Raw genomic sequence first — 27,866 nt, forward strand, 5'->3', positions numbered from 1 at the left:
ATCATAATTCATCGTCCAGGAAGTCCAATTCTTTGCTCCACAATGCTGCTAAACAATAACCAGCAAGAAAAATGTCTCCAGTTTTCAAGGTGAAAGGGAGTTCAGAGAATTAGGTTCACTTACTTTGAGGTTAAAGAAGACTTTTTGGCACAAAAAGACAAACATAGCTTTGTAAGATATAAGCTTGTTTTGTTACATTTTAGCTGCAACCTTCCTTTTTATTAAGTTTTGTGTTCTGCCAACACAGAAGGCTAACAAACAGGGACTCCGGGCTGGTTTTGAAAAGCCGGCCTTTTGGGATTACGCTGTGTGAGGCAGCTGCTTTTGTCATGATAACTACGACTCTGAACTTTTGACACGCAGACTGGAGGGTGCTGATGGAAACGGGTGATTTCACAAAATGATGATGAGAAAGGGAGGAGAATTTAAATAAAGCTACGAGGGCGAGGACATGTAGGAAGTAAACCAGAGACGTGTAACGTCATGCTACATCTGCACATCCTGCACAGCCGCACCCTTAGACTTCAGAGGACTGATCATTACAAAAAGTGAGGGATCAGAGGAGGTGGTGGGGGAGCGAGGGGGCATAGTGATCAGTTACTAAGCCAACTCTGTGTGCGCCCCATATCTGAAAACTTAGAGCATGCCTCGAAATGGCCTGATTGTCTACCTGTGAGTTCAGCAGCTCTTTAATGGCAGAGGGGGTTAAAGAGTAGGGGTGGGGAAGTGGCCACAAAAGCCTTCTGTTGCAGCCTGGGAGTGGGGTTACCTGGCCCGCTCTCTGCTGACGGGGTCTAATTTCACACATCACATGTGCATGCAGACGCATAAGCATGCACATTAAGTGCAAACACAAACACACACACAGGAGTTTGAGAGGCGAGAAAGTGTGCGCGTGTTTCCTTGGGGGACAAATGAGTTTTGTTTGTCGAGCATTCAGAGCATGACAACAGGACAAAAGCAGCTACATAACCAAAGTACCGGGTGACACATAGTTATTGTTCTCTTGGAAATGACACAGACATGCTGCTGGAAACACTCTGAGATGTGTCCTGCTAAGTAAACCCTTTCTCTTTTTTTCCCCAGTGTGCACTAGCTCTGTTTCTTGGTGGGAACAAATTTAGCTGTCAGTTCCACAGCTGCAGCGCCTCTGATGCTTTGTGGGACAGCCGAGCAGTGGGATTACATTAAAAATTGGGGTAGAATCTCAATTAATCACACTGGATACTAATGAGGTCTAAATGGAGTATAAAATAACAGATTAGACTCCACATCTGGACAGTGTCTGCAGCTGCCTGCGACAACACAGACAGAAAAGTATGAGAGATAAAATGATTAATCACTAAAAGCACATTAAAGAGGACCCTCATCTAGAGGACATGTAGAAGAGTAGCTTTGCATGTTCAAAATAAGCCTTAAAAAAGTCTCTCAAGTTGATCACACAGAGCAGCCTGAGGCCTGTTTATGTCCCTCACAGTGATAACTTGAACATATGTATGACAAAATATAAGAAAAAGCATAAAAGGCACAAAGAAAGCAACATTCTGCTTTATTAAAGAACATGAATGAATGTGTTTTAGAGTGGTGGGAGGAAAACGTTTAAAGATAAATGCTCCTCAGACAAACTCTACTCTACATGATAAACACTCCGGTCACACCCTTAACATCTTCAGTGATACCACATCTGATAAATGCGTGGCAGCCACTCTTGTGCTCTCCTCTTGAGTCCATTACGTTATCTCGCCTGTCAGTGTATGGACCTCTGCCTGCAGAAAACCTGGGTGTGCTCCACGTCCGCTTCAATGATGTCTAAGTTTTCGTTTTAGTGCACTTTTCTCCACTTAGATCCATCACCTGGTAGCACAGTCCCGGGTTGGAGGGGCAAACAAAAACCTTTTTGTCTGAAGAAACAGGATTATAGGGGGAGGGGGGTTGACCCCTTAGAGAGCAACTGATCAGATAATGGTCTTCATTCAGATAATGGGGCTGCATTTCAGACAGTGGTGTTGGAGATTTTTGTTTAAATTGCTGGAATTATGAACTCAGAAAATTAACATCAGATTTTGATCCACCATGAAATACCATCTAGAAAGCATCCGATTGGCAACAGAGTCATTTTTTTAGCATGGCAAAAATGGCACAAATACAGTGGAACATTATCAGTCATGCGCTGGCCTCTCCAGGACCCAGACCTCTACATTATTGAAGCAGTGTGGGATCATCCTGACAGAGAGCAGAACAAAGAACAGCATCCAAAAAAGAACTTTAAATGTCCTGTAAGATGCCTGGAGAACTATTCCTCAACACTACTTAAAGACAATTTAAGAAACCTGCATAAGGATGTTTGGACTGTAAAGGTCCTCCTCATACCTAATATTGACTCTCAAAGTCATTGTTTTTGCCTTGTATACTGCATTTCTAATTACGCTTGCAGATGTTTTAATAAATCGCTTCAGCTATTCACATTTCCTTGCAAATTTCCTTCCTTTTTGTGACACAAACAGATTTTCATCTAAAATGTTGTGATCCAAACGATCACCACTCTTAGACAACCTCAACACCTCTTCACCAGAGTCGAGATGTTGATGTTGGGAGCTTAGCGTTAAAGTCACATGATGTGTGATCTGACACTTCAGCCTGAGGTCAGATTGTAAAGAAGGGGGACCAAATCAGAACTTAAAAAACAGTTTTAAAAGATTTTATGTGGTTTGTGTTGTTTACACTTTAATTAAAAGTGACCTGAGTCACGTGAAAGCAAATAAGTAAATTAGTCAAATAAATGTAAATACGCACAGCTTTGCATTGAAATACAGTAAATTGTATTTCTAATAGAGGCTGATGTGAGGTTTTCACTGGAACCAACAGACCTCCAGTAAAGGAGAAGTGTAGATCCATGATTCAATAAAAGACAGTTCAGTTTTATTTACAGAGCACCAATCCACAACAGCAGTTGCCTCAAGGTGTTTTATTCTGAGGACCTACAATATTAGAAAGATACCCCAACAATCACACAATTCCCTATGAGTAAGCATTGGCAACAGTGGAAAGGAAAAACTCCCTTTTGACAGGAAGAATCCTCCAACACAACCAGGCTCAGGGAGGGGCAGCCATCCACCGTGATTGGGTGGGAGTGAGGGGAAAACAAGAGAGCAAAGGTAAACTATAGGTGAGAGAGTCAGAGTTTAATAATCGCTAAGGCTTACTAGAGTAGTCGTGTCTCAATACAGAGTGAAAAGGGAGGAGAGAAGAAGAAACACTCAGGGCATTATGGGAACTCACCCAGCACCCAAAGCCTATTGGAGCAGATGGTTCAGGATCTTCTGATCCAACCTTAACTATAACCTTTATCAAAGTTTTAAGACGTTCTTAAAAGTGGAGGGTGTCCACGCCGAGTCCAAAACTGGGAGCTGGTTCCATAGTAGAGAGGACTAATAGCTGAAGGCTCTGCCTCTGAAAACTCAAATCCATCATAGGGTTGTTTCAGGAAGGCCCAAATCAAATATGTGGATCCATCCACAAAAAAAGGCTTTCTATTAGAAATGAGAAAATGATGGCAGAAATAAAACCCCTTAGCTCACTCTGTGCAGAAGCAGTGAGTATAAACACATGTACTTTGTGAAGCTGTGAGAAGAAGATCGATCAGTTTTTGTTGTAATTAGCTGGGAAGGTTTATTAAACAGCCCCATTGCTGTTGGATGCTGATGTTTGTAGCCCTGCGTGCTGCATTATGCAGAGATGTTTTTACACTTGCTGATTTAAAGGATGATGAAACAGAAACACCCGTTGTGGGGGAAAAAATGTAACACTTGGCTTGTCTCATATATATATTTGCAATTACTCTTGAGTTTTTGGATATAACATAAATTTCAATGTAATATTACTGTACTATTACTGTTACTGTTGATGCAAGAGAATTAGTTTGCTGTTATGTGGACAACACTGTAATTAAGTAGTAGTAACTTCCCATTTCAAAACCATTACCCGCTTGTTTTAACCTTATTACACCACCATTACTGCATTATTACTGAGCTTGAACAGAAACTGCTACCAAAAAACAAAATCTTTTAAACTTCATAAAATCATCACACCAGAGTAATTATCAGAGATCTTTGAAATCTGATAAGGGAATTGTATGCATTGTTTTAAGAAAATCAGAAAGTTTAACAACCATTTGACCTGAATGAGTCAGAGTGGCAGCATCTACCTACTCGGTTGTGTTTACTCCTCCAGAAAAAGCTCTGTCTAAACAGGAAAAGCTTCCTGGTGCTGAGGATATAAATGGAACTATCACCTTGGCTCCTGTAACTAACATGTTTCTCAGCTTCTTATGGATGATGACATGGATTTCATAAAATAGTTATTTTGTAAATTATGAGTCATTTTTTTCTCTCTATCCTTTGTTGTGAGGGAACTGCGGTCAACGGGTGTATCACAGATTGTTAAAACTGCACTGCTGGCATGGTTGTATTTAATTTTATGTCTTAAAAATGCTTACAAAGTTGTCTAACATGTATCTAACTAATCTACGAGTTGGACTAAACCTGGTTTAATCCCTCAAATCAATCTAGTTTCCAGGAGCTACAACTCTACTGCCATCTGCTGGTCAGCAGTGTAACACTGCAACCCACACAGCAGCTGCTCTATTAAGTTTTCATCTCTTTCAGTGTGCTCTTATCTTTGCAAATAAACAAATAACATTTTTTTCTATAAAGACGAGTCAAAATACCTGCTGTGACACAAACAGTGGGGAAAAGAAATGCAGACACACGGTAGTGTTAAAATGGACCACTTTACTCTTGCACAAGACATCCATAGAGCGCATTTTCAATATAAAAATAAAATCGCCTGCTTTGGAGCACATTTAAAACGCAACTGTGCCTCTTGTTAAGAACCCAAACCAATGCACACAATTTAGAGATGGATCTCAAGTGTTCATTCCTTCAGCAGAACACACATTCATTAAGCTTAACTTTTGGTTCATGTGTTAGTTTCCTTTAGCAGAAAACACGACAAACGCTGGTCACAGTAAAACATGAAAGTGGCAGCGCAGAAGTTGGTGGATACAATGAGACAGGAAAAAAAAAGTCCATGACAGGCAGGAACCATGCATAGCCGTGTGTGTGTGGGGGAAAAAAAATCCTGCAGAAACCTGTTAAACCAGCCAAAGAAAAGGACTACAAACCGAGCAGTGCTGTGAGAAATAAAGAGGGGCTGGTTAAGGAAGTGCTTCTGTCTGAAGCACACGGGAACACTCCAACACTTCCTTCCATCCAAAATTAGCTTCTTTTAAATATTTTATGAATACTCTCGCACATAAATAGCATCATTATTGCTTATTAGAAAAAAAAAAAAAAAAAAACAAGACTCAAGTAACACTCACACACAGGCCTGCATTTAAATCTACAGAGTGGCACGTGAGCGGCCTTAGCAAAGCAAACGCGATGGCAAAAAGATGCTAGCAACTCAACTCACTTTGAAAATAAGCGCTTCAAAGCTTTGTCATTGTTAAAATTACTCTAAGTAAGAAAAGTAACTCCTCAGAAACAGAGGTGGTGGTCAAATTATTACAAGGGAACTAATTCATTAAATTAAACATACTTGGGAGACAACGGGTTCAAATATAACACAGTCAAATTACTCGTGTAGTGAATATTTACAGTTTAAGATGATCAGTACTGATCAGCTTCATTCCTTTGAAATCTGTCACTTATTAATCTGCGCCGTTCGTCTGGGATGTCCGACTGTGATCAGCGGCGACTTCGCTGCCAGGCTCGTCTATGTCCTGATCCTGTAAAGGAAAAAGCAGTAAAGTGAATATGAGCTCATTTCCTCCATCGAGGTAAACAAACCCTTGTGTTGTCCTTGGGTCATTTGTCCTCTAAAGAAATGTGTTTTTTATTCATCAAATGGTCTGAAAATAACAGAAGTTATTCATTACTATGCTACGCATGATTGGAATAAATTTTAAGTAATTTGATTTATTTATGGGGTTTTTAATCGGATTTTATAACACCTGTGGTCCTCGTGGACAAAAATGACCTCAAAGTACAAAGTGTTGCAAGGGGCCATATTTTCACACCATACTGCTTTCAAACATCTTGGATCACTGATGTGTGGGGTCAAGCACTGGTCATAACAACCACAACAACGACAGCAGGCAGCACAATTAGGAGACAAGTGCTCTATATTCAATTAAATTGTATTTATACAGCGGAAAATCACAACAACAGTCGCATCAAGGTGCTTCATATTGTAAGGTAGACCCTACAATAATACATACACAAAGTATGCTCACTTTTTTTTTTAAACCATGTTGTGTAAAGCAATGACCAGTAGAACAAAGCACATATTGTCCTCTAGTATAATGAGGAGGAAGAATCAATGTTCAGGAAGATCCAGGGTTAGAAGATAAAGAAAATATTGTCAATATTTAGATCACGTGCCACCCTTTCTCTGAAAAAGCACATCAGCCACCTGCAGAAGTGGAAGAAGGCTATGAAGTGAAGGAAAGTGATGAAGAATCTGAACTATGTTCAAGTAGGTTCTCAGGCATCCAGGACATGGTAGTCTGAGGAGCTTGGAAAGAAAGTGACTGGGCTTCTTGAAGTTTCAGAATGTGAAACTGAAATGGAAGATGTGTCAGAGGACTGCACATCTTCCATTTCAATTATGATGAAGACAAAGAATCAAGCAGGAAAGAGGAGTCAGCTGAGACAGAGGAATATTTGCAGTAACGTGAGGAAACACTGATCTGGTCTTCTATCCTTCCCAGTGACAGACGATGCCTGACTCTCTCATGTGCCTCAGAGAAAGACAATCTATCACGGTCCAAGCACATATGCCAGGTCCCATACTCCTTCAGTAGCTTTTCTACTCGAGTACTGAAAGCATTATACACAGTGTATTCTGCTTGTATTCTGCTTTTTAACGTTCACATGCTGATGGATGCATCAGAGACCAAGTTGGGGTTCAGTAACTTGTCCAAGGACACCTTGGTAAGAACTCCAGACTAGAGCACACAGAGACTGAACCAACAACCATCCAATTAGCAGATGACCTGCTCTACAGCCAACTCAATGACAAACAAGGAGGAACAACGAGAGAGGAAGAAAAATGGACCGAATGCAGCTGTAGGCATATGTGGGTGTGTTGATTCTTACTGCCGTGCATCCAGTAGAGTCGCTACGGCCAGTTTATGACATCCTGAGTCTGGTAGAGAAGTTTTAAAAGTGACACAAGATTAATCCATAGAAGCACAAAAGTGATATCATTTCATGATAAAGACACAATAGATGATCGTCGTTCATGACACAAACGTGCTCCCATTTGAGGTGTATGGAACAAGTGGGTGTTTCTCCTGCTGTGATGTAAGGTCCTGGTACTGATATGACTGTATGAGCACCAAGTCCCCTTCAGAGGACTCTGTCCATTCCAACAGAACATCCCAAGTAAACCAGGGAACTATGAGATAAAAACATGGGCAGTATGTGATGCAGGTCCAGCTGTACATGGAACATGCTAGTGTGCGATGGCAAACCGTCTGTCCTGCAGTCAGGGCACGCAAGTTGTCCCTAACATTGCAGAAGGTTTCCAAAAGAAAACAATCACCTGTAACAACTTGTTTACTGTATATGACCCTTGGCCTGCAACTGCAGAAAAGAAAGCTGTCCATGATGGGACCAGTGCAGAGGAATAAACCTGAGCTTCCTCCTGCACTTGTGTCAAATATGGACACGCCTTTGTTCTCATGAAAGTTTGCCTTCACTCAGACCCATGCGCTAGTGTTCCTACCATGCCAAAATATAGAAAACTGTCAGGCAATGAGTTGGAATAAAGTTGAATAAAACCTTGAAACACAGAGATGGATGATATTTTATACTTGTTGCTTTATAAACAGTCAAAGCAAACGGGGTCATTTTTGAGCCCAGAGGACAACAGATGTGATTATTTGCTGCCAGTAAAAAACTTGTAGTTTAAAAACAGCTTTCTAAATTAACTTTGACATAAACCCGTCTGTGATAATCTGTTAAAACAACCAACTCTGGTTGTGAAACGATAATCACGATAACTGATCATTTGATTAATTTTTTTACCCGAAAACAAAGAAACATTTTGTATAAATGAGGTTTTATCAGACATAAATTTGAAATGGAATAAAGAAATAGTGTCAAAATGTTTGAATTAAGTTTTAAATAAAAGTGGGGGAAAAATCCACTTCATGTTAATTAAGTATCAATCAAACCAGATGGGGCCATTTTTGACCCCTGAGGACCACAGGTGTGACTACGTGCTGCCATTTAAAAATTTTAAGTGGTTCAAAAAAAAAAACAAACTTTCTTACTAAAGTTCAACATACAGCACTCTGTAGTTAGTCAGATAGTCAAAATTATCTAAACGTTTAAATAGTTTATTGTCTTGTTTTATTTTCGCTCAAAAACAGAGTGTACTTTATCTAACAAGGTCTGGTGGCCCTAAAATGTAGGGTCAATTTTGTGTTAGTGTTGGTCTTAAGTAAAACTAAGATGCAACACTGAAAAGATTGACAATTTATACTTTAAAAAAAAACACTCAAATGAAGTGGGGACATTTTTGACCCCTGAGGACCACAGGTGTATGGAAATCAGGAGGACATTATGATTAAACATGCTGCACCTTCTTCAGCACTTCCAGCACTCCTTTCACAGTGGACATCAGTGAGTTTGCTGATTTGCTCAGGAGCTCGCGGTAGACTTTCTTCTCTTCCTCCACGGTCTTCAGAGTCTGCTCGGTTTGGCTCAGAGTGCTTTTCACCTCCTCCAGCTCCCTCGACAAAGATTTGTTGGCTTGATCCAGCTGAGCTTTAACCTTTGCGTCTTCGTCTGCGATAAAGAATCAACACCAAGTCAGGATCACAGAGACAGCAGATCAGTGGGCAAACGCTGGTCACAGTAAAACATGAAATCGGAACTGGAAACAGCAGCGTATCCCACTGAAGTCTGTAAAAACTAGCCACTTTATTAGGTACACCTGTCCAACTGCTCATTAACACAAATATCTAATCAGCCAGTTACATGTTAGCAACAAGGTCAAGATGACCTGCAGAAGTATTTCAGAAAGTGCTGATCTACTGGGATTGTCACACACCAAAACAACTCCTTACAGCCAACGAATGTAACCTAACATTAGCAAGGTGTACCTAATAAAACGTCCAATCATCGTAACTATACACTACATTTAACTGCCTCTCAAGTTAGTCCACCATCTTGGTGACAAAGGTCTGTGCTGTCAGTTTGTGATTAACAAACGATTGTTATACAATATGTGCGCAGCTGGTCAGTAACCTCTCATTAATGTTTTATGAATGCCTGTGTTTTAGTATTTCTTCCATGTCAGTGTAATCATAAGCAACCAATGTGGCGGTATCCTCGCAACAGCAAAGAAACAGCTCAGTCGTGGACATTGTGGACTGGCAGTAAACATCAGCGTCTATAAATGCCAACATTAAACATTCACAAACATGTGGTAAGGGCAAAATATGGGGTAAGGGCAGTAGGAAGACTCCTCTCCTGTAGATTAATAATATGTTACATATGCTCTAACTTGTTTACACTCCTGCACGTATACTGTAGCGAAGCCATGTAAATCTGTCTGTTCTCTGCTAGGAAAATAAGGTTCAGTCCTACACTGCCTGCCTTTTCTTTGAAGACTGTGTTTGTGTTTATGTTACAGTCAAACTTTTAACTAATTTCCAGTTTCCAGTTTGAATTTACAATAAACTCAGTTTTGCAGACTCCTCTTTGCCATCCAACATACAATGTCCCAGTTCACGTTTCACCAGACATCACAGAAGGATGGTCCGGAGAATGAAGTGAGACTGAGCTTCTCTGTAGCAATGCTCAAATTGAGCCAGATCATTGTCCCGAGGGACTACTGACACAGAGTGTAGCTTGCAGTTTAGGACATATAATGCAATCCAAAACGTACCCATTTTAGCATCCTGCAACATAAGCTTCTGCTCTATTTCCTCTCTCGCCTTCTCACTCTTCTCTAGCTTCTGCATCATGCTGCCGATGTCAACCATAGCTCCGTTATACACGATCAGGTTACCAGACTCGCTGGCCTCTGACTGAGCACGAGTTTTAGAAGCAGGAAGCAGTCCTCGGTTACCTTAAGAAAGGAAATGTGATACAAAATAAAGTCATTTGGCATCTGTCGCTCTATCCTGCTTAAAAGAAATTTATGGAAAATTAAAGGACACACTAATAGAAATATCTTCAGGCTTACCTGTGAGATTTTCAATCTGGGCTTCATTGAAAGAAGGAATGGGTTCATCTTTTCCCCTGTCTGTCAGTTTTCGGTAGTAACACGATTCTCTGACAACAGGTTTGTTCAAAAGCTTCTTTATCTGAAAACAGAAATCAACAAGACAGATTTACTGAGCTGTAAGGCTGACGGTACGTGTCTTAAAGCAAAGTGAAAAAGAAGGTCTGACAGGGTAAGAATCACAGAACCAGAAAGACCATGTGCTTGTGTTTTCACCTGAGCACGAGAGAGATGCAGTCCCAGTGTGTACAAGATCTCCTCCAGGTCTCTCTCAAGTAAATAGCCACAGTGGCTCTGATCGAAGTAGACAAACGCCATCAGCAGCTCCCTGTTGTGCGTGATCATCTGTTTCCTTTCCTAGTGTAACGACAACCACGCTCATTAAAAAACAACTTTCTGAACAACATCTACACCTCACCAACGTGTCTATAACAACATAGAGCCAACCTTATCTTTGGAGGACCTCTCTTTCGATGATTTTCGGTCATCTTTGCGGTCTTTTCTGTCTCTGTCAGTGGAGTCGTCATCATCTTTGTCTAATAAACAATCAGAAATATTATTTCTTAAAACCATTTTGTGTCTTTGTGAAAAGAAAATATCCCAAGTAGTACACAGTTCCAAATCATTCATTTAATCAAGAAGAGTATAGTACCATCATCCTCATCATCATCTGCATCTTCAGCCTCCATGGGATCATATTCTTCAGCATTGGCTGTGCTGCCATCATCTTCATTCTCCTCTTCATCTCGAGACTCCTCCTTTTTCACTGTCTTTTCTTCAGACTAATTTAAAAAAATGACAATGACATAAAAACTCACATTTATCAGACAAACAGTAAAAACCTGAAAAGCTGCAAAAACCTTTTTCTTCTCTTCCTCATCGTCTTTGGTCTTCTTTGCTGTCGGTTCTTCGTTCTCTTCTTCTTTCTCCTTCTTCATTTCACGCTTTTCAGCCTCTTTCTTTTCAGCCTCTTTTTTGGCTTTCTTCTCCTTCTTCTCATCCTTGGTAGGAAGCGCAGCGAGGGCTTTATATATGCGGTAACCAAAATCTCTCTGCAGCATCTCATTAAAAAGCTCAGCAAACAGAGAAACCTGTACAGAAAGAAGACAGTATATTAAAAAAACCTGTAAAGAAAGCAAACACACACACACACACACATCACATGTGTGTGTTTGCAGGTCTTTGTAACAAACCCCAGAGCATTAATTCTCACTTCAAATGAGTGCTCCTTGTTGTCTTCTAGTCTGTAGTCCAGTAACACACTCAGGGACATGACACTGCAGTCAAATTTGCCGTTCTTGGCTGCCCAGTTTGGGTGTACAAGGATGGTAGGCTCATCAGGAAGGATGTAGCGCCTTTCTCTCCGCTGGCGCTCAAGCTCCTCCTGCCTCTTCTTTTCCTCCTCCTGACAGACAAAAGTATCCATCAGGTGGAATTTAAAATTAACCTTAATTACTGAAAAGATTTTGTTATATATAAAAGGCTTAAAAAAAAATGTATCTGTACCTCTCTGTCATCCTCAGTGCGTGCTGGTTCCTCTTCCTCCACATCCTTGGTCTCTACTTTCTCGGGCTCCTTGGACTCCTCTACCTGCTCCTCCACCTTTAGCTGTTTGGTGAGGCGAGCAATCAGCTGTGACTTTAACCCCTTAGAGCTTAGAGAGCGACAATCGAGCTCCCTGCGCAGGTCATTTACCTACAAGTGGAGAAAACAGACATGAAAAAGCAAGTTGAACATTTCTCGTCCTGGTCCCTACTCATACCTGCACCAGCTTTACGCACCTTCATTGATTTCGGGTCAAGTTTAGCCCAGTGAGTGGGAGTACTAACGTCCTTCGAATCATCGTCATCCTTCTCCTCTTCCTCCTTGACAGAAAATCATTAAGATAGAGACAGGCAGAGGGAGAGAAAGAGGTGGGATAACAAACAGTCAGCATAGCACTCATGGTCCTAGTGAGCTTTAAAGTTGATCCGTGCAAGAAGCAAGGCCTCATTTGTCTTTCATTCTCTTGTCCTAGTGAGCTCTCGACTGTGTTTAAGTCCACTGCTACTGAAGCGTACACAGGGAAGCTCTCTAGCTCTTATAAAAAAATAAATAAAATTAAATAAATAATAATAAAAAAACAACAGAAATGCTCCCCCCCAGCTGCCAATCAATCAATCTGTGGAACACAAAAAAGGTAAAAATCAATGAGAGGTGTGTCCAAAAGGTGTGTAGGTACATCAGGTGAATGAAGCTGGCCTCCAAACGGAGTGAGGATAGGCTGGCCCTACCATGCTCTATGACTGGGGTATTGCCATTTATGGGTTTTATACACCTACGTCAGATAGGAGCCATGTGTCCTTCTGTCCAACCAACTGCCCTGGAAAAACCAAATTCTACATATAGTCCAAATGAAAGTGTAGAATCCAACAACAAGAACAGACAAGAAGCAGGACTTAGGGGAGGTTCTCTTTTCGAAGTCAGACGATATCAAATTGATGTGAAAAATCATATAGAAATACACATTTCTCTACAACAAACACATTATGTGAGCGCAACTGACTCCACAGATTCCAGTACGTTTGTAAATGATGGGTCCCAGTGTTAACAATTGATCACTGGTTCAAATTTAAACTCATTCTCAATCAATCTGCAAGCAGATGCCTTTTTATAATAATGCAAAACAAATGCCAACATTAACATAAAATACTGAACAAGATTAGCACCCAATTTTGTGGTGTTTAAGCAACTGGAAGCTGTTTTACCATTTGCGACCGGGGCCTACACAACACAACCTAGTCTCACTGCTTCCACTGTGTGTGTCTGCTGGATGTGAGGGAAGGTGGGAGTGCTGATGGAGGAATGGAGGAGTTGGAGCAGAGGAAAAGGGGACAGGTGGAGGAATAAACAGAAGAAACCTAGGTGAGGTTTGGTGGAGCCGTAATATGCCTGGGTTCGTATCTGTGTGCGTGCAAGGTGAGGTGTGCTTTGTATTTTGTGTGTGTGTGTGTGTGTCTGGGGTTTTTTGTTTTTTGTTTGTTTTTTTGTAAGTCCTGTGCCTTCCTGTGAGAAGCGGAAATGAGAAGAGAGGGATTAGCGGTTCAGTGCCTGTTCTCCATCTGCCTCCTTTCGCTCGGCCGACAGCTTCTCAGCCAGCTGCTCCCGGAGTCGCCGTGACAGCACCTCCCACTCTGAGCGGGTAGGAAGACAATGCCAAACATCCGGAAGAAACAAAACCACTGTCTCCACATGAGCAGGGACTGTCCGCCCCTTGTGTGTCTCCTCTGGCCGATGATAGCGAATCTCTGCAAAACGATACCTGTCGCAAAGGAAGAAGGTGCATTGGAAAGAAACATTCTGGTCAGGGCACAGTATAAAAGGCAAGCCTTGCTATTGGGCGAGCCTTCTACAGCTACTCCCTCCCATCAGGTCACTCAATGATCGTACAGGTCATTACAGTGACCCTTCTCCCACACAACACACAGCATAGACAAATGGACCCAGTCTGCAGCTCTCCGACTGTTGGCACAGGTTATGGCAGCCATTTTGAAAAAGTTGACAGACAATCACAGGAAAATAAAAAATTTAAAAAAATTAATAATCACACCCCCAAAATTCATCCCCATTATAGCTTCAGCCAATTATGGATGAGTACTCTGCATTTGCCCTAGGATGCACTTGACGTACTACATTAGGGTTGTGTGAAGAGAGACAGAATCAACAGGACAGTGAAAGCCAGTTAAATATGTAAGATATTTAACAGAGAGAATAGAAAAAGAAAAGAAAAGAAAAACAAAAAGTAATGGCAGTGTCTTCTGGTCCAGGCTACTGCTTCCAGCCACCAAGTCCATGCGTTTGGTTTTTCATCACAATGAAATGTGTGTATATGAATAAGAGTGTGTGACAGAAAGAGAGAGCCAAGACTACAACACACAAAAGGCCAAAAAAAACGACATTACACAACACAAAAAATTATAATAGTAAATAATAGATTGCAAATTAACAGCACAATAATCATTAATATAACAAAAATGAAAACAAAACAGAACACCACACTCTACATGTCCAGGAAAGATTTAGTATCGAGGTAGCATAAAGATGCAGTACATTACAGATAATTTAGGATTTTAGTTACAACGTTAAGAATTATAACACAACCAGTGAGAACAATAAATACTGATGAGAGTAGCGGAGCTTACCACTGAGTGCACAGACTAAGGTCTATGCCTGTGAGGGCCTTGCAACAGCGTATCGCTGTCTTAATAAGGACTGATGGATCCTTTTCTGGGTCCGCTCCATCCAGAGATGGAGACCAGTGACCACCAATGGCCATGGCCTCATCTTTACCTCTCATGCCCACCAAAAACTGAAGGAGAAAAAGACAGGTGCAAGGAGAGCCACAGAGTACAGGTTAGATGGAAATGGGGAATGGGAATATGGGAATCAAAGGTGCGGAGAGTGGAAAGAGCAAAGAGAATAGAGACAAAAACAGAAAAGCGTCAGCAGTATGTCCAAATAATCACACGTCTAATAAATTTGTGCAATATTCTCATTTTCTGACCTTTCCTCTTGCAGACACAGAGGATGCTTCAAACATAACACAGAAATGTAAATGCCAGAATGAATTCCCCCTGCAGGTCGGTCGCCCCCTCCCTCCCTCTCCCTCTCTCCCTCTCACACACACACACACACACACACACACACACACACCTCTGCAAATCTCCAGACATAAGATGCAACCCCCGTTTTACAGCATCATGGCCTGAAGTTGTCATTCATACAGTGAGCGATATTCAGGTTAGCACTGGTCTATTAATCTTTCAATATTACTGGCCCACAATAGCAACTATGTTATCAGATGCAAACCCAACAAGCTGTCAGTGTAACTGTTCTCCAGAGATGGCGGCTAATGTGCGTGACTGTAGTTCCACAAGCTTTGTAGGAATTCTGATGCTGATGATCCGCCCTCCAAAAAATGTAGCTAATTTTCCCACTGAAGCAGCCTGTTGGTTCTTGGTGGCACACTGAAAAGCCATCAAGGCAGACTTGGAGCAAGAAAAGAAACTTACTGTCAACTCTATTTGTCACTGTAAAGTGAGCTCTGACAATAAAAATCTATCTCTGATCTCACTGTTGTTTGTACTATACAGCATTAGAAATAGCTTTCAGGGAAAGGTGAAACAAATAATACACCACAGGTAAATTAACACAAGGGAGCTGACATCAGTTTATAGCTTTCCACACTGAGTATTCAGCAATGGAATAGGATTACTACATCATCGTCAGCTCCTGTGCATTCTAAAGGGTTTGACATACCTTAATCAGTCTAGCAGGATGCTGGAAGGAGTCTCTGACTTCCTGTGGGTCCTCTGCCAGAGCACAGGACTTATGATAGAGCTCCTCTATACTGGGGTTAGCCAGCAGCATCACCTGAAAAATGGAAGAGGCCACATTAAAGTTATAATCCTTTCTATACTATTTAAGTCAAATGCCATGTTTTACACAATTTATGGTCTGCATTCCCTTTGTATAAAATGTCAGAGTTCAGTCAGTAATTATGCCTCTTCATCACTGCTTTGTCTCACTAATGCGTTCCTATGAAAATACACGTCTTCATTCGGAGGCTCTTATGATGGCAGCTGTTACTATTCACACTCTTTACACTGTGTCAGAGGTGTACAAAGATACTACAAATACCAACATAACATTTCCTACTATAGAGGGTTAACAGTCACAGTCAAGGATTAGTTGAAAAGCTGTGGGTGATGGCTTGCACACCTCTAGCTGCCATTTAGCATTACCAGCTTTAACAGAATGAATGGTATATGAAGCCTTTTTGGCTGTAGGGTATGTACCTCTGTAAGCACCTAAAGATGACATATGCACAGCTCAAACATGACAACTATATACAAGCCTATCATTTTCTGATTTACTTTCACTTTAATGCTGCAGTGCTATGATATACACACTGCAGTTAAAGCTGATTACTGTTAAGTTTATTATTTGAAAAGTTTTTTTACATTACTTATATTGTTGCAACTTATTTAGCACTGGCAGTCGTACCTTAGCACTGTAGGTATGGTTGGCGTCAGGAGGGTCCAGCACAGCCGTGTTCTTGACTAGAGGATCCACCTCTTTGTGCAAAATGTGGAAGTTACAAGCGTTACTAAACTGGAAGGGTCGCGTAAAAGGGAAGGCATCCACCCAGGTGAAGACAGCATCAAAGAAGTCACTGGGAATGTAGAGGCTCTGGTAGCGCCTCCTCAGCTCCATCATGTCACAGCTGGAGCTGCAGAACACAAGAAGGCTTTCAGATTTCAAACTGGGGCGCCACATCCTGCTGTACAGTATTATGCTAACATGTGGCATATCTAGGATGATGTGTTTTTAACAAAGGAAACAATATACATACCCATCTAAGCTGAACTTGGAAAACTGGACAGTGTAGCGAGGTACAACTCTGCGAGGCCGTCTTGGGGAGCGGTCACGTCGCGGTGAACGGTCTCTGGAACGTTTGCGTGTGGGTGACCGTTCTCTTGATCGCCTGCGCTCACGGTCTCTGTCTCTGTTAAAGAATCGATTTTTAAAAAACTTAATGACTTATTACTTCTAATGAACAGGAGGATGAAATGGATGTGGAATAGGTGTATGATGTAGTAATTATATGGTCTGCGATCTCACCTGCGTTCTTCTTTAGTCCTGAGGATGAGCTCAGGGCCTCGATCGCTGCGAGTGGGGAAACGAGGCGGAGGCTCAATTCTTCGGACAGGCTGCGGCTGTGCCATCATTCTCACTGGGGGCTGGAGGAGACCCCCGGGAAACACTTCTGGCAATGACAAGAATGCAAACCACTTCCTTACTACACATACTATTCTGTGTTCAAAGGTGGTACCAAAACAGCAGCACAAATAACACTCATCATTACTAGTTGTTCAGACTGCTTTACAAGGAAACGCTAGATAAATGCCACTGACAAGTACTGTACCTTTGGGCGGAGGCTGTGGCAGCAGAGGCTGAGGAGGGTTTTGGAGAAGAGGGGCAAGAGAAGCAGCAGACAGCTGTGCCTGCAGAAGAGACGGAGGGGGAGCCTGGGCTGGAACACTGAATGTGGTCGGGGGAGGTAGTGACTGCAGCATGGTGGGGGCTGCCTTCATCATGCTCGAAGCTTGAGGCTGGTTCTACATAAAAAGTAACAAAGAAAAAGGAGGTTAAAAAAAATCTTTAAATGCAGACATGAAATGATCAATAACATGCCAGCTGTGCAACAAATAAAATCTTGGTCAGCACCTGCTTAGAAGGAGGTCTGAATATGTTTAAATCAAAGACTTGTAGAAATCTCAACAGGGGTTTCCTTAAAGGTTGTCCTAATCAAAGGAAAGCTGACGTGCAGCTTTGATCTCAAAGTTATTTCAGTTAACCTGCTAAAAGTAATACAGCAGGTTCTGACTTGTTTAAAGGAAAAACCTTTTGATAAGAAATATATGAGGCCCTGTTTACTGTCAGTTTAAGAGACATCTCTGATGTACAGCTTTATACTGTCAGAAAATCATGATGCTTTCTCACGTTAAAAGACAATGATTAGTATAATAATATTTGTCATCAAGAAGCGTATTTGTAAAGACATTTAATATACTTAGTGAGCAGCCAGGTTTGGCATTTTGCTCACCACTTTCAAAGTAAAAAAACAAAAAAAAACAAAAATGAAAAAACAAGCCGAGAGAAAGAACACAAAAAGTCTGTGATTCACATCTAAGGGGTTACATTTTGTCTGTTGTCCGCAGTGGTGTGCATGTCCGAGTAGCGCAGCTGCATCCCTGGCTCATTGTAAAGGCTGCCGAGCTGTGGGGAAGCTTGAGGTAAAGGCTGAGGCTGCTGCTGATGCTAGGAGGGATGGAAAACACAACAGTTAAAAAAAAAAAGAAAGCAGGACTAAGATTTTTTTTTGAAAAGGAAAAATAAAATAAATAAACACTCATAGCAAGACTAGAAAGTCTGAGCACATTTGTTGTAATTGGAAGTAACCCCACCAGTTTCAGATGATGAGAACGTGTTTGCTGTGCATTAAGCGCTAAATTGCATTTAAACACTTTGCAACAGTGGGAGTTTATTCAAACATGAAAAACTGATATGATTTTTATTACAGTAAATAAGGACTTAAAAACTAAAACCAGTAAAAGGTTTGTGTGCTTAACTTTATAATGAACTCCATGAAAACACTGGTGCTGATATAATTGTGATTATAATATGAAAAAAAGTAAAGTTCCTAATTCTCAGAATCAGGGACTGTATAAATACCTCTACATTTGAAATACAATGCGTTTGTGAAACTCCTTAAATTAAAGCTGAAAGTATGCATTTCAATACAATACAAAGCCACAAACTGTAATGCTGTGCTCCAAAATGCAACGTTTGAACATTCTCACCGACTGATTTGCTAGTTGAGGTAAAGTCTGGATGCGCTGGGCGTTCCACTTGAACGGCATATTCGGGTTGTACACAGCTTCCACTAGGACCCTGTCACCCACCTGGGGAGTCTTCCCCTTCACAGCACTATGAAATACAAATATATACAAAAACACATAAGAAAATCTGTTTGTAATGCTGTATCATTTTCAGATTCACAGAAGCAAACTTGTAGCTCTTTAAGTTATGGATGATAAATAAGGTCCTATGCAGGCTAACAATGGTGCAAGAAAAGGGATTGTATGTGCAATTTATACACTAAAAAACCTCTAGGGAAAGTGTTAATTTTATTAAACCACCAAGTAACAGAATCTGAGCGATGTTAGGACCACCCTTTTTCACCTTAACTGAAAGAAGACATCTTCATCTACAAAGCCAAACGTGTCATGCAGCTTATTGACGACACCAGTGAAGACTCGCTGCTTCTGAGGCTGCGTCTGCTGTTGGTGGCTTGAACGTGGTGTGGGATAAGACACAGTAATTTGGGCTGTCTGCTGTGGGTTAGACAGGCTCAGGCTCGTGGGCAGGGCGACAGGGGGCTGAGGGTCAGGAAAAGAAAGAAGAATCAAAACACTAAAATTACATTTTAGTGGTACATCTAAAATATACCAAGGGAGATCGCTTGATAGCTAACTTTTCTATTTCTATATGCATTAAACACAAAGCTTCAAGAAAAAGAACCTTAAAAATAATAATAAATAATAAGGAAATATGCTTTGATATGGTCATCTGGAAAAAAATTCAACCTAAATGATAGTTTGATTATTCAAATGCTCTGTGCAAACGTCCACAAAAAAACTGTAGTACTTGAAAAAGTGTGACAGTATGAGAGCAGACAGGGTGTAGCTGCTGCACCTCGTCTGGAGCAGCTGCCCTTGTCTGTGTCCACAACCGAGCATAATTGCCAGCTAACATGTAAACAGATAGGGCAGATAGACACCGAGATCTGTCCTATGTAGCAGCTTGAGTTTGTTTGAATATGTTTTTGTAAACACATTACCTGAGAAATGAGTGCCTGCTGAGGCTGTGGAAGCTGAATTAAGAAGAGAAAAAAAAAGTGAACTTTTTGTTGAAATGAAACAACAGATTTACACCCAAAGCAAAGACACATCTTGTGCTGTCATAATGCTCCCAACAGCTGTTTGCTCACTAACAGATTCTTACAACATAAATAATACGATCCATCTAGCGAAAGATGTAAACATGCTGTGCAGTCGTATCAAATTACAATTACCTTATTTACATATTTACATTACATTGTCTTGGGGGAAAAAAATCGAAAAGTGGCTAAAAAAAATAGCAGAAATGGATTTTATGTTAATTTTAAAGATTTCAAAGTGATCTTACAAAACTTTAAGATTTAGCAAACTTATGGTCAGTTTCCAAACGACCGTTCAGTCTACTGTAACACATCATACGGTGATGCTATATAAAACAATCAGAGAAATCTAAATTTAAAGCACAATGTCAATAAGATTCTAAACTGAAAAGGATATTTTCCAATGTAAGGAAATAAGGTGTGACACAAATAAAAGTAAAGGCCGGCAAGATACCTGATGAGGTACATTGTACAGCTGCTGCTGGGGGGGTTGTTGGGGAGGTTGCTGCTGTTGTTGCTGCTGTTGTTGCTGCTGCTGTTGCTGTTGTTGATACTGCTGAAGCGCTGTATTGATTTGAGACTATGGACATTTAAAAAAAACAAAAGGGGGGCAGTAGCAAAGAGCGTCAAATGTGACCAGGGAAAAGACACACACGTCTTACTGTGCTTAGCATTACTCTTTTGTGACTGACCTGCTGTAATGCTGCTGCAGCGGCTGCTGCAGCTTGCTGTTGCAAAGCAGCAGTTTGCTGAGAAAGCTGATAGTTTGCAGCAGACTGGTTGCTGAGAGAGGCTGCAGCCAAGGCTGACTGCTGAGAGTAAACAGCAGGAGATGCTCCCAGAAGAGACGGCTGCTGCACTCCAAGAGCTGTGGGGGTGTGGGGTATAATGTGAAACGTGAGTGTAATTGCACCGCCGGGTAAAGTGCTAATGACATTTGATCTGATTTTGCTATACTCACAGTGCAGGCTGTTGAGGTCCAGAGACTGTCCTGTGTGGCCTGACTGGGACACTGCTGTGGCAGCAAACTGAGTCGCCCACGGCGGATTTTTCTGTCCCCCGAACTGGGCCATGACTCATTCAGATTAAGGGCAGCCTTTCTTCTCCAGGCCAATGCTATCACTATAAACATAAACCAAAAATCAGGAGTATTAGTAGCAATTTGATCACACGGTCATGACTCTAGAGGCAGAACTTGAACTTGCTTGAATGCCAGCAGCTACTCTTTAAGTGCCTATTGGAGTACCAGCTTGTGTTTTTGTGTGACACACTGCATGTGCAAGAGTAGATGTTACTTGTGGTGGATGTATAACAGTCAAAAGCCAGTCTGGCCTGGCTTTAACTTATGTCACCATTTACTTTGCAAAGCATGTTACACATAACAAGGGCAAGGCAAGGGTGCACAGAACAACAAATGAAGACTAAAACCACGTCCGGTGAAGCATTTTAACTCTGATAGGCCAATTTTTCCCTTCTATAAAAAAAAACAACTGACTTCTGTCTACAGAAAAGACATTTATCAGAACCTTACTCACAGCTCATGGTGATGATGTTGACGCTGAGTGCACTTGCCAAAATAATCTTCACATATGTAGTATACTATTTCTATGATAGTAAGGCAACACGAGGGAATCCAAAAAGAAAACTATACTAATTATTTAATGAGGTGGGAAAGAGTGTTCTCATAGTTATCTCCAGGACTCTTCAGATTAGCATATGCTGACACAGCAACCAAAACGGGCTCAAAGGCTGTCCAGCTAACGTTAGCTACTCACTGAGAGTATGCTAACGTGAGCAGCTAGGCTACTTAACGTTTCCGTTTGTCTAGTGAGCTAATGTTGTTATTGTTGAAGGTAACAACAAGCTGACTCGAGCTTTTGTAGCTACGTTAATTTTGCTTAGGCAGCACCTTTCAAAAGTCCCCAGTTTAACTGCAAATATATTAAAATGCAGCATGGCTACTGTACGACAGATACGATAGCAACACATATAGAGCTAACACGTAGCATTTTCGCATCGTTAGCTTTGTTGCCAGATTAGCCTCGTGCTAGATTTGTTGTCGAAAGCGAGGCCCGAATTAAGCTCGCAGGCTCTTGCAGTGAATAACCAGTCTTTTAAAAGCATAATAATACACAATAATAATGACGGCAGGCTCTCTCTTGCATGCAATTTAAGAGTGCACGTTACATTTACATTAAATATTTATAATTATTTAGGTAATAAAGATTTTCATTAAAACACTGTCAACAGTGCTTACCGTTGTCTCCCTGCACCGGTCTATTACGGATAGAGAACGCGCATGCGCAGAATGGAAACCCCATCCGCGCTCCACAGCCAGCAGACGGTAGACATAGTAGTTCAAATATTTACTTGTAATCGTGTGCATATGGTGGTGATAATTCCAGCACTTCCTTACTTCATGTAGGAATATAAAGAAGAACAATAGTCTGTTACCACTGATCGTAAAGGTTTGGACATGCTTAGGTCAAAATTAAAATGTAACATCTGAGCTAATTAAGATAATCCAGCTATTAGGCTACATAATTGTTTTTGTTTTGTTTTGTTTTACAGCCGGTAAAAATGTAGACGTTGTTAAACACAGCAAAAAATATAACGAACTGCTTAACAGGTATCATTATATATTATATTTCACACCATCACACCAACCCTTGCTCTTTTCCTCTAGCCACCCAGCTCCATTTTCACTATTCCTCCTCTGTGAATGTCCAAATCATGTCAGCCTTACTTCTCTACGTTTTTCTCCAAACAGCTGTCTCTGAAACTCTACTCATGTGGTCAATTCCAATGAAAATCTCGGCATCTTCAGGTCTAGCACCTCTAGCTCCATCTCCTACCGCTCTGCTACCATTTTCAAACAAGCTGCATGTCTGACTTAAACAGTATGAAGCTACTTTCATACTGTCTCAAATGTAATGGTGATTTCAAGCATCCATCATTCTGTGTCAAGTTGAGCTACACTCCAGAGGGTCCCTATTCAGTCATAATTCAAGATATTTACCCTGGAAAATGTGAAGGACTTAATCTGTTTTCCTCTCCCATGTTGCATTAAAAATTTTTCTTTGATGCATGTGTGGACAATGTTATACAAAAGCTTCCTTTCCTGAGTAGCTTTTTTTTCTAGGACATAACACCAGTGAATTAAAGGTCACAATAAACATCAGATTTCAAATAGTGAACTTTAATGTAATGAAGTTATTACATTAGACCACATAAATTCAGGATACATATAAACTGTTATCCTACCTCAGTTCAATTAATAATTGTAGCCTCAGTATCTTGCATTTCATTTACAGATTACCGTACTGGTAGATTCTTTGTCATTCGGTATGTGGTGGTGGTGGATCATTTTCTCAAAAGGTCCCTCTAAACAGTCTTAACCGATGCCACGCACGTTCAAATATCTCCAACTTTCAAAATATACAGTATTTATAATAAATAAAAACACACCACTTACAGTGTTCTGCTTATACAGAAAAACATGACTGAACCTTCTGTAAACAGACATGCAGTTAATGACCTCTACCTGGCAACTGGGTGAATACAGTATGTACAGAACTCTTAACAGTATACAGTATAGTAGGTAATTTTCTGTTCCTCAGTATTGTGATTTAGAACTGTAATATGTGGAAATATTACAGTGCTGTGTATATAACAAAGTCTATGAGTGGGTCGGCCGGGGAACTTTCTCATCTTGCAATTTGCGCTCCACTTCTGAGAAAACCTTTGCACTGATTTTATCCACTTCATCTTCCACCTGGAAAAAAGGGAGAATGTACAAATTACTTTTATATAAAAGTGATATTTTTATTTTCTTCTTTTAAAACCAAGCTAACCGAGCTTGCAACTGAGCTTTGGAAAACCCATCAGCTGTAAAATGAATGCTTCCTGCTTCTTGCCACCTTGTATGGCAAGAATAGCTCTGAAGGTGTAGTGCAAATGTGTGTATGTAAAAGTAACATCCACATGGACCCAGGGTTTCCCTAAAATATTTCCTAATCACAATTCCTCCACTAGCTTGCCTTCTTCATATTGATATAGTGCATCCTGGTGGTATCAAGCCTGACTTAAAGGAAAACATAATTCATCAAACCACGCCATGATCCTCTCTTGGTTCCATGATTGATTTCTGATCTTCACGTGTCCTCTGTAGGCAAATGCAAGTCTGTGGATACTGTACACAGCCCACATGCAACAAGCTGCATTACCCCCTTCTTTAATACCCAGCATTAACATTTCAGTATTTATGCGCCAGTAGCTTTCAATGGGGAACAAAAAAATTAACGTTTAAAATAATGAAACCAGCAAAGGCTAAAATATTTTTCTACTTTTGAAAGAAAAATTGGATAGGAGTAATAAACAAAACAGCTCATTTGTAAAGGGACGCACTAACAATCATTTTGAACAAATGAATAATACAAAACCACTCTAGAAGAGTCCAAGACTAAAAATATGAAGCAGAAATGATCTTAATAAGTCCACTTTAAAGTGACTGCAGAATTTTCTGTATGTGATGACTTATTTATCCAAACAAGAGTTTCTCAAACTTGATATCAGAAGAGTTTACACAAAAACTTATCCCAGAACGGCTCTATAGATTATCACCTGTTCCACTTTGTCCACTTCAGGGATGTAAAACTGCATCATGTTCTGGATCCCATTTTTCAGTGTGACAGTAGAACTGGGACAACCTGTGCAGGAACCAACCAGCTTCAGCTTGACTACTCCGTTCTCAAAACCCTTAAAGATGACATCACCTCCATCCTCCTGCACTGTAGGTCTTGTGATTAAGAGCGACCGTATCAATTGGTACAGAACAGGACAGAGAAACAGTGAGATTAAGACCGTTATCTCAGCACAACTATCTCTTAGAACACTAACAACATCTTTTTTTGTGAACGTGAGTGAAGCAATAAGGTATTATGTTACCGTGCCATAAATACTTTCTGAAGCACAACTGTGGTTTACTTAAGCAGCTCTCAACAGTACTGAGAAATCGCTACCTGATTCTGGTGTCCAGAAGCTCCTTTATCATACAAACAATATCATCATCATCATCTTCAGAATGACCTACAGTAAAGAGAAATGTAAAACATGAAAATATTTACACAATTTCAAGTCAAAAAGTTGCATGTTTTCACACTGTACACTCACTGCTTTCATGGTGCACTGCTCCCGTTGTTATCGGCTCACCACTCTCAAAGAACTTAGCAATGGCCTCCAGAGCATGACGCTTAATGTCCGTCCACTCAACATCCTCGTCCGTCTGATAGGAAAACAAACATCTCATGTATTATATGATTAGACTATAACTACAAAGACAAACTGTAAGAGGACATTAAATACTTACTTTAGTGACAGTAATGAAGTCGGGGCCAAAGAACACACTCTGTACTCCTTCAATTTCAAAGAGGTCTCTGAGAGAAACACATTATCATGTTCAGTAAGAAATAAAAAAAACATATCATGAAACAATGAAGTCCTTTTGGTCTGTTTTGTGATTACAAATCAGACTCAGGATACTAAAAGTATCAGCAAAGAAAAAAAAACATCCTGACAATGTGCAAAGGAACCCGATGTGTCTCTCCTCAGGAATCCACTGAGGACCAAAATTTTATTTTCAGGGTGTACATCTGTCACATCAGCTATACGTATTATTCAGCCAAGCAACCCCATCATGATCAGAACTGAAGACACCTCTATTTGTTTATAGAGAATGGTAAAAAAGAAAGAGAAAGAAAATAGCCAGTGAGTGACAAACTGCTTAAAGCTCACAGGAAGGCTACACAGGCTCAAACCTGCCCCCCAGGAAACTGAGGCTACGATTTGCATGAGCTCAGCAAAACTGGACAATAGTAAATAGTAATAAAATTGATCTGTTGAGTCTTGATTTCTGTGACATTCAGATGGTAGGGTCATTAACTAGTATAAACAACATGAAACCATGGATCCATCCTGCCTTATATTAATGGTTCAGGTTGTTCGAGGTATAATTTTGTGGGGGATATTCTCTTGAAACACTCCTGAGTTCCAACTGGGAATAATTTAAATACCACAGCTCACCTGAGTCTTGTGCTAAGCATGTCCATCCCTTTATGACTACAGGGATGATTCAAGGAAGCCAACAAGGTCTAACCTAGTATTAGCACAGTGTACCTTATGAAGTGAGCATACAGTATATTCTTCTTGTTTTAGTGCTAGCCCTGTTACACGTGCCTCCCAAGGCTTCAAATGTGTTTGAAGTGCAACACTAAGTCTGACACACAACCTGGCTAAAGAAGAACATCCAGTCGAGCTTGGAGAAGGAAAGTCAAGCGTTCCACTTCCTAGGACGGGTTTACCGGGAAGAAACTTCAGGCTTCTGGGGTTCGGTGTATCTTGAGTCTGGATGGACAGGTGTCTTACTGTAAGACATTACATAACCATCAGCTCAGGCATAACATAATGCAGTGAACGTATGTAAGGTTTTCAAACTTCTAAAAGAGTTTCTCACTTGGGAATTGTGTGGCTCCTACGAGGTGAGGCTGGACTCTTCTGAAGCTCTGAGTCGTGGACAGTGAGTGGTATGAACATCTGGTCGGCTGTGGAAACCTTGAAGCACAAAGAACACATTACACCTTATATCCCCTCAACTCATTCATTTATTGAGGCAGGATATAAACGGGTGGCGTTGTTATGTATGGAATAACCTTCTCACTAACAATGAAGTTTTACTATGCTAACTAGCTAGCGGCCGTGTGCCAGCTACCACGTGATTTTCACAGTGAAAACGACTAAACTAACTAACACTAGACTAAACTACTTTCTTCCACAGCTCCAACCACACCTAGGCGGATGAGTTAGCCTGGAGACAAAGCTTTGTGCCATTTGTTTTGCTTGCTAGCTATGTAGCTGGCTAAAAGCTAATTTCTGTCTCAAATGCAGAGACGCGTCGCAATACTGGTTTATGCTTTACACAGACTCATCATATAGGTATTACAGTACGGTGGATCAACGCTGGTGATAGTTCAAACCTAAAGTGAGCCGTATTTCTTGTCCGTAAAAGCTGCTGAAGACCCCATCTCATGCGCGCCGCCATTTTGTTTGTTTAGAAAATGAGGACCCCACGCGGCAGACAGCCAGACAGCACGTTGAGCTGCCACGTCTTTTTTTGGCACCTCCACAATAAGTATAACGCCCTAGAACTTCTCTTTCGGCCTCCCCAAACCCCGATCCTCTCCTGAAAGAGTATTGCGTTACCTCACCGTGTAACAGAGTTGAAACTACGGAGCCCCCCAGGGGACATGGGAGAAAAAAAAATTAGGGAGGAAAAAAAAAAAATTAGGGAGAAAAAAAAAAATTAAGACGGACTTTTGCGAGATCTCGCAAAAGTATTGCGAGCGCTCGCAATAAGTATTGCGAGATCTCGCAAAAATTTTAGCCGCATTCTTCGGAGGCCGCCAGCTCGAAGCCGACCGGGAGGTCGAGGCACGATGTGCCGGGAAAGCAGTGTTCCTCCCGGCTGTAGTAGGTCTCGACTTCCCGTTAGCTTCGAGCTAGTGGCCGCCAGCTCGAAGCCGACCGGGAGGTCGAGGCACGATGTGCCGGGAAAGCGGTGTTCCTCCCGGCTGTAGTAGGTCTCGACCGCCCGTTAGCTTCGAGCTAGTGGGTGTCAGATCTCCAAAAACGTCGGAGCTCTTTTGCAAATATGTGATGTCTTGTAAACCGAGCAGGTATCTGACGTTTACACAACTACATTCACGCCTCAAAATATCTTAAAAGTGTATTTTGTGACCCAGAAAGAGTAATATTACAAGTAAGTAGCTGCCGCCATTGTTGGAGTTTTGCGAGATCTCGCAATACTTTTGCGAGCGCTCGCAATACTTATTGCGAGCGCTCGCAAAAGTATTGCGAGATCTCGCAATACTTTTGCGAGCGCTCGCAATACTTATTGCGAGATCTCGCAATACTTTTGCGAGCGCTCGCAATACTTATTGCGAGATCTCGCAATACTTTTGCGAGC

The 27,866-nt window shown here is 41.1% G+C and overlaps 2 protein-coding genes, 1 long non-coding RNA gene and 1 other non-coding gene across 5 annotated transcripts; 1 reads left to right on the forward strand and 3 right to left on the reverse strand.

Moving 5' to 3' along the window:
- Positions 1–4,775: 4,775 nt before the first annotated feature.
- Positions 4,776–22,209, reverse strand: ccar1 (cell division cycle and apoptosis regulator 1). The gene is made up of 26 exons (XM_085296815.1): positions 22,104–22,209; positions 20,808–20,968; positions 20,539–20,714; positions 20,301–20,426; positions 19,748–19,780; positions 19,090–19,286; positions 18,708–18,834; positions 18,046–18,165; positions 17,270–17,462; positions 16,966–17,110; positions 16,697–16,849; positions 16,348–16,573; positions 15,601–15,714; positions 14,484–14,650; positions 13,393–13,603; positions 12,084–12,167; positions 11,809–11,997; positions 11,516–11,707; positions 11,163–11,393; positions 10,955–11,084; positions 10,750–10,838; positions 10,519–10,659; positions 10,264–10,384; positions 9,964–10,146; positions 8,653–8,858; positions 4,776–5,788 (listed from the first exon to the last, which is right to left on the reverse strand). Exons 2-26 carry the CDS (start codon positions 20,917–20,919, stop codon positions 5,711–5,713), a joined length of 3,744 nt encoding a protein of 1,247 aa, XP_085152941.1. The 5' UTR covers positions 20,920–20,968; positions 22,104–22,209; the 3' UTR covers positions 4,776–5,710.
- LOC146561073 (small nucleolar RNA SNORD98) lies at positions 15,504–15,568 on the reverse strand. Its single transcript, XR_014888131.1, has one exon. It is a non-coding gene; the product is annotated as a small nucleolar RNA SNORD98 (small nucleolar RNA).
- LOC146561074 (uncharacterized) lies at positions 22,175–22,860 on the forward strand. The gene is made up of 3 exons (XR_014894831.1): positions 22,175–22,314; positions 22,418–22,475; positions 22,617–22,860. It is a non-coding gene; the product is annotated as an uncharacterized LOC146561074 (long non-coding RNA).
- A 169-nt stretch (positions 22,861–23,029) lies between these two features.
- Positions 23,030–27,714, reverse strand: LOC146561075 (NFU1 iron-sulfur cluster scaffold homolog, mitochondrial). Of its 2 annotated transcripts, none has more exons than XM_085296817.1 (8): positions 27,658–27,714; positions 26,358–26,455; positions 26,133–26,268; positions 25,215–25,281; positions 25,019–25,130; positions 24,868–24,934; positions 24,470–24,644; positions 23,030–23,621 (listed from the first exon to the last, which is right to left on the reverse strand). In XM_085296817.1, exons 1-8 carry the CDS (start codon positions 27,675–27,677, stop codon positions 23,526–23,528), a joined length of 771 nt encoding a protein of 256 aa, XP_085152943.1. In that variant the 5' UTR covers positions 27,678–27,714; the 3' UTR covers positions 23,030–23,525. The 2 variants fall into 2 exon arrangements, with proteins under 2 accessions (XP_085152943.1, XP_085152942.1); XM_085296816.1 differs by lacking the exon at positions 27,658–27,714 and adding an exon at positions 26,878–27,519.
- Positions 27,715–27,866: the final 152 nt, after the last annotated feature.

Source organism: Mchenga conophoros, linkage group LG13 (genome assembly GCF_057382185.1).
Source record: "Mchenga conophoros isolate Kocher_MC1m ecotype Shallow Benthic linkage group LG13, M_conophoros_male_GT1.1, whole genome shotgun sequence".
Lineage (NCBI taxonomy): Eukaryota > Metazoa > Chordata > Actinopteri > Cichliformes > Cichlidae > Mchenga > Mchenga conophoros.

What these genes read in the sequence shown, in the direction of transcription:
- ccar1 (XM_085296815.1), bottom strand. Translation starts at nt 20,919, where the DNA reads ATGGCCCAGTTCGGGGGACAGAAAAATCCGCCGTGGGCGACTCAGTTT. An exon ending in TGCATCTCTCTCGTGCTCAG is followed by an intron (nt 10,385 to 10,518) that starts GTGAAAACACAA and finishes TTCTGTTTTCAG; the next exon opens with ATAAAGAAGCTTTTGAACAA. An exon ending in TGCTGGAAGTGCTGAAGAAG is followed by an intron (nt 5,789 to 8,652) that starts GTGCAGCATGTT and finishes TTTCCTTTACAG; the next exon opens with GATCAGGACATAGACGAGCC.
- LOC146561075 (XM_085296816.1), bottom strand. Translation starts at nt 26,942, where the DNA reads ATGGCGGCGCGCATGAGATGGGGTCTTCAGCAGCTTTTACGGACAAGA. An exon ending in GGATGTTCTTCTTTAGCCAG is followed by an intron (nt 25,282 to 26,132) that starts GTTGTGTGTCAG and finishes TGTTTCTCTCAG; the next exon opens with AGACCTCTTTGAAATTGAAG. An exon ending in CTTCTGGACACCAGAATCAG is followed by an intron (nt 24,645 to 24,867) that starts GTAGCGATTTCT and finishes CTTAATCACAAG; the next exon opens with ACCTACAGTGCAGGAGGATG.